The 5,017-nt window shown below is 46.0% G+C and overlaps 2 protein-coding genes across 2 annotated transcripts in view; one reads left to right on the top strand and one right to left on the bottom strand.

The window, feature by feature from the left end:
• Positions 1 to 775: 775 nt before the first annotated feature.
• Pmar_PMAR009645 (hypothetical protein) lies at positions 776 to 4,901 on the top strand (the record flags this gene model as incomplete). Its single annotated transcript, XM_002766045.1, has 14 exons — positions 776 to 992; positions 1,697 to 1,838; positions 1,885 to 2,030; positions 2,371 to 2,456; positions 2,500 to 2,558; positions 2,608 to 2,707; positions 2,999 to 3,213; positions 3,443 to 3,577; positions 3,631 to 3,754; positions 3,857 to 3,939; positions 3,987 to 4,123; positions 4,566 to 4,628; positions 4,681 to 4,798; positions 4,875 to 4,901. The coding sequence occupies exons 1-14, from the start codon at positions 793 to 795 to the stop codon at positions 4,899 to 4,901; spliced, it is 1,635 nt and encodes a 544-aa protein (XP_002766091.1). The 5' UTR covers positions 776 to 792.
• A 38-nt stretch (positions 4,902 to 4,939) lies between these two features.
• Positions 4,940 to 5,017, bottom strand: part of Pmar_PMAR009646 (hypothetical protein) — a gene marked incomplete at both ends in the record, with an annotated part of 588 nt that continues 510 nt past the window's right edge. Inside the window, one exon of the mRNA XM_002766046.1 lies at positions 4,940 to 5,017. This exon is cut by the window's right edge and continues 4 nt beyond it. Within this exon, the coding sequence (XP_002766092.1) occupies positions 4,940 to 5,017 (78 nt within the window).

Consider the following 5,017-nt stretch of genomic DNA (forward strand, 5'->3'; position numbering starts at 1 on the left):
TTGACTCGTAGGGCTTGGAAGAGCGACTCCGTGTATGCTTGATTTAGATTTCGGACGTCAACACACAAAACAATCTTCCGTTGTCGCAACGAGGCGTTTGACAAGGTCAAGGCTACGATGTCAATTCTTGCCACAAAGGCCCATTGATCGAATGAAGGAACTTGAAGTGAGGAACACATCAATAACGACCTGATGCTGCTGATCTAGGAGGATGAGAGCGTCCGCTTCCATGAATGGGCAAGACTTCTCCTTCATCTGGGCTTAGAAGACGTCGATCCAGCTGATGAGGAAACCGTTGAGAAGATGAAGTGATGTGCATGTTCGAAAGATGTTGCTTCAAACAGAAAGAGTAGCCGTCAGTTATTGTGTTCAGCAGAAGTTATTCGGAGAGCAGATAATTGTTAACAACACTTGCACAGATAGGCTTAGCGGGGAGGCTGTGCTCAGCCTCTGGGCGTCAAATCACTTACGGCCGAAGCATAAGGCAAATGGAGCTCCCTTGGCTCGAGGCTGCTCCTGGCGATTAGCTTCCTACCGTGGCAATGCCTCGACGAAGATCGGGAGTAGAGTCTAGTCGTCAGATAGGAAATTTCCGAGGTGTGGTATGTGATACAGACAGAAACTCGACGGGCGAGCGATAGAAGATCATGCGCTGGGATAAGAGCGCGCGCCATTCTGATCGATTATTTTTCATATCGGTGTCGACATCTCGGTCAGTCAGTAGCGACAATCTCAGATTACATTCATTCAAGCGCTTGTCTTGAACAGTTCTACGTTAGAATTCAGAAAGACATGTCTCCTAGTCCTGCCCAGCAGACTTCGAGTATGACAGCCACTACTACTACGTCCAACAACAACAGGGTTATACCTCGTGCCCCCTCGAGTAGCCCGTGGTCCGCTGCTGCTGGTGGTGGTGGAGGGGCCTGGGGATCGGACACTATGTCTGCTCAACAGCTGATGGCTGTGGGAGCTGATATCAGTGGGGAGAACCTGTAATACAGTCTTGGAGGAATATATGTTCGCTTTCCTCAGCTTAGGAGTTTCCTCAATAGTACATACGAATTCTGATTAGAGTGCATAAAAATAATAAAAAATTCCCGAAAATTTTCTCGGAATTTTCACATTTTGACCAAAATACGTAGTTGACCATGTGTATATATTTCCTCACCCTGCTCTGGCATAATGCATGAAGAAGCTGAGAGTAATACATTGCTCCTCGCGCTTAGTTTTTTCCAAGTTGGCGAATATTCAATTAACAGTGACGGTCTCAATTCTCTGGCTAGTCCTACAGCGGAAGCGCTAATCTGTGGCGGTGTCTCAAAGTGTTGATGAAATTGCAATTTCTACTCGGTATGATATGATAGAAAAATCATGAGCATTGATAAAATGATTCTGTTTTTCTCTCAGAATATATGCTATTTATACTCGTTTGAAAAATTTCACGGCGTTATTTGTTTTTCGTTTGCCAGCGATGAGACCATCTGTGCTACGTAGTGGAGTGTAGTGTAGGTGGAAAATATGCACATGGTCAACGACATGTGTTGATATATGTGTTTCTAACTATTTCTACCCTAATACGTATAGTCATGGAGGAGAATCCTGAGCTCAGCTGGGGAAAGCAAACATATATTCCTCCAGTCCTGATCTGGTGCTCATCAAAAGTGTGTGGCATCGACGGGCATGTATTTTTTTTCAGAGCAAAATTAATGGCGTTTGAGAAAAACAAGGATGAGAAGAGCGCTCGTGGTATGTTGGTCGCTCTCTCGGACCCCGACCTCGCTGAGCTGAAGATGCGTGCTGTGAATTCCTTGGAGTCTGTGGTGAAAGACACATCTCAGGTGTGGTGGAAAGAGGTCGGATTAGTTGGCATTTTCCGCATGGTAGGTTCATACACGTATGATGAAGTTGGAAAGCAGCATCAAGGCTCTGGCGGCTGAGGCTAAGTCCCAACAGAAGGAGCATGAACAGTCTGCTGCTCGGGCTACCACGGCTAAGTCGACTACTGCTGCTGCTGGACACAGCAGTAAGAGGTGAGCTACTCAGGGGAGGTATGTGTAGATAGTGATAGCACTGGAGTTTCACCCGTCTTGCGTCAAGTGGCGAAGTAATACTCTGTGAAAGAGCCGATATTCGCGGTGATATGCAGTGGTTTGTGAGATATGATTTTTACTAGTGTTTTTTCATAAAGCTCCAATATGCGATTTTCACCCTACTTTATCCATGTGTATTTGATATCACATATTACCTCATTAGCGGTCTTATATTGTACATGTAAGTTGTTAATCAGTGGGTGAGAAATGCAAACCTTGAGAGTGTATAGCATGAACACAAATTGCCGTCTGTCGCGGCATTTTTCTATTTTTTCATCAGAAGTGCTAGTCGCTCTATCGGCCCTAGTATCGGTAGCAAGTTGAAGGACTTGCAGTTGGAGTTCTCCAAGTTGGGGAAGAAAAAAGGTACTTGCAATCGACTTAGTCGTTTTACCCCTTTTTTCTTCAGCTGACTGCATTGCTCACACTAAAGCTCTCGAGATTGCCAAGGTTACTGTTGAGGAAGAGGTAGCATGAGGGTGCGTCGCTCCGCTAAGAAAATTGCGCTTTTTTCCAGTTGGATTGTCGGGATACATGCGCGTCATTAAAACTGCCCCGTGGTCGTTATGAGGAGATGAGGCTAGTCATTCCGGCGGAAAAAGTGCAGCGTTCTCGAGGTAAGCAATTTCTTAGCGGAGCGAAGCTCAGAAGAATTAAAATATGTGGGGTCATAGTTTTGCTGAAATTGTCACGAGCAGACAAGTTTTAGGGCCTGTGGCAGGGTCGGTGTTGGAGTAGGAATATATGTTCGCTTTCCTCAGCTGAGCTCAGGAGTTTCCTCACTCGTTGTAGAGTAGGGTAGAAGTGTACAAAAACTTTTGTAAATTTCCTTGCTGCCACAAACACACGTATTTGAATATGTGTGTATTCTCCCTTACTGTGCAAGGCAGACTTGAACATTCTGTCAGGACGTAACGGTGCGAATTTCCGTCGTCTGGCGAACCAGTTTGGAGTGTTGGTGGACGAAGTAGAGCAGCAGCAGCAGCCTCAGCAGCAGTACTCTCAGAGTGATGCTACTGGAGGGAGTGGTGATGAGGGAGGGCCGCTCATAGTGAAGATAAGGGGAGAGAAGAAGAGGGTAGCTGATTGCTATGCTGAGCTCAAGCATGAAGTTTGTGAAGAGGTAGTGCGGGTAGTTTAGGAATCGGATGGTCGTGGGTTCGAATATCGGAGAGGGCATTTTTTACCGCCTTCCTCGTTGTTTGGTGCATTCGAGTCGTACTGTCCTAGTAACAACAATCCATATCAGAACTTGTCTATGGATTCAGTATTCGATGCCCTCGGTATAGCACTTGAGCTGAATTCTCCTAATACTTGAGGACGCTAGAAGTGCATTATCATCATGGTGTTAGATTCGGTACTACCGTGATTTGGACAATACTCAGCTGCAAGCTATGGCCTTCTTCGCTAAGTACATCGAGAAGGAGATAGAGGAGCGGTATGAATGGGTTAGTTGTCGACTAGTAGTGATGTTCAAGGAAAAGCAGGTGGGTGAAATCGATGCTTCGCTCCGCTAGGAATTTGTGCTGCCTTTTGACAGGTTTTGATGAAGCTAGCTGATATGGGCTCTGATGATAAGCAAAAGACTTCTAGTGGAAGAACGGACTCAAAATTGCGTAACGTGTTTGATAGAGTGAAGAGAGCCATCGCAGATCGGCTGAACGGTAATACGGGCGTAGGTTGAAGGCATGTTGCCGATGAGGTTAGTGCGTCAAAACTCCTGGGGTTCTGAGGTGTTGATGATGATGATGCTATGTTTTTCTAAGGCTATTCCACTGTCGAGCTCACAGCTAGAAACCAGGCTAGTGTCATTATCGGTAGAGGCGGGCAGAACATCGAGAAGCTCAGGGTAGCGTGGTAGAATTTCGTGGCGCGTGACGGAATTTTCATCACTAGGTGGAGACTGGTTGTTTCCTATACATTGAGAATCCCTCTGGAGTGTCGACTCGACAGTCCTCTCCAAGCGGTGATAGTGGTGATGCTATGAATGAGGCACAATACGGGTCGTTGAGGATTATAGGGAAGAAAAAAGAGTAAGTCTGAGGGATAGCTGTTTGTGGCTGGGAGAAACTCAGATTCGATGTTCTGCCGGAATTACATTGAACGTATTTCATCAAAAGCAAAGTGGAAAAGTGGAATTTTTAACATCGGGAGAATATGTTCGCTTTCCTCAGTGAACTTGAGTATTTCCTCACTAACTATACACGTTCACATACGAATCGGAATGCAAATGTACAGGTATCGACGAAATTTTCCCAAAATTTCCTCAAAATTTGCATATCGTCAGCAACATATGTGGTTAACCATGTACGTATTTTCCCACACTGGTATTTTTCTTGAGAAATGTGAGGAAATTATTAAAAAATTCTGACTGAATTTACCTGGAAATGATGTAGAGTAGTTGGTGTTATTGAAATAGGAGAAAAATGATGGGTGGTGGGATCGAACCTGCGTGTATTGACATGTTGTTGTCAGTCTGAGTGCCGCTAAGGATATCGTGATGAAGTTCGTAGAGTCCCAGAAGAGGTCAACCCTTGTGTAAGTGATTGCATTTGGCATCACACCTCGAGGCCATATGGTGGGGCATCAGGTGGCGTCTTGATGAGGAGGTTGACGCAGAAGACCTCATTGAGTGCATATGGGACAGAAGGACGGTGAAGCGTGATCCTGCTGCTTCCTTCGGCAATGTAGTCCGTGCGCCATGCCAGGTGAGTAACACTCACGGCATACGCACAAGTAGCTTCCTTTTCAGTATGGTCTCACGGGTTACCGTCGGCGTCTAAGGGATGCAGGGCTAATGTTGAGGGTTGAACTTGATGATGGTAGATTTGGTAGTAGCCGGCGTCAAGCTATGCATACTGGGGATCCATCGAAAGATGCTGCGGCGAGTGGTCATGTTGAGGTTGGTGGGGCCTCTCTGGTTGGGG

Source organism: Perkinsus marinus (assembly GCF_000006405.1).
Source record: "Perkinsus marinus ATCC 50983 genomic scaffold scf_1104296973766, whole genome shotgun sequence".
Lineage (NCBI taxonomy): Eukaryota > Perkinsozoa > Perkinsida > Perkinsidae > Perkinsus > Perkinsus marinus.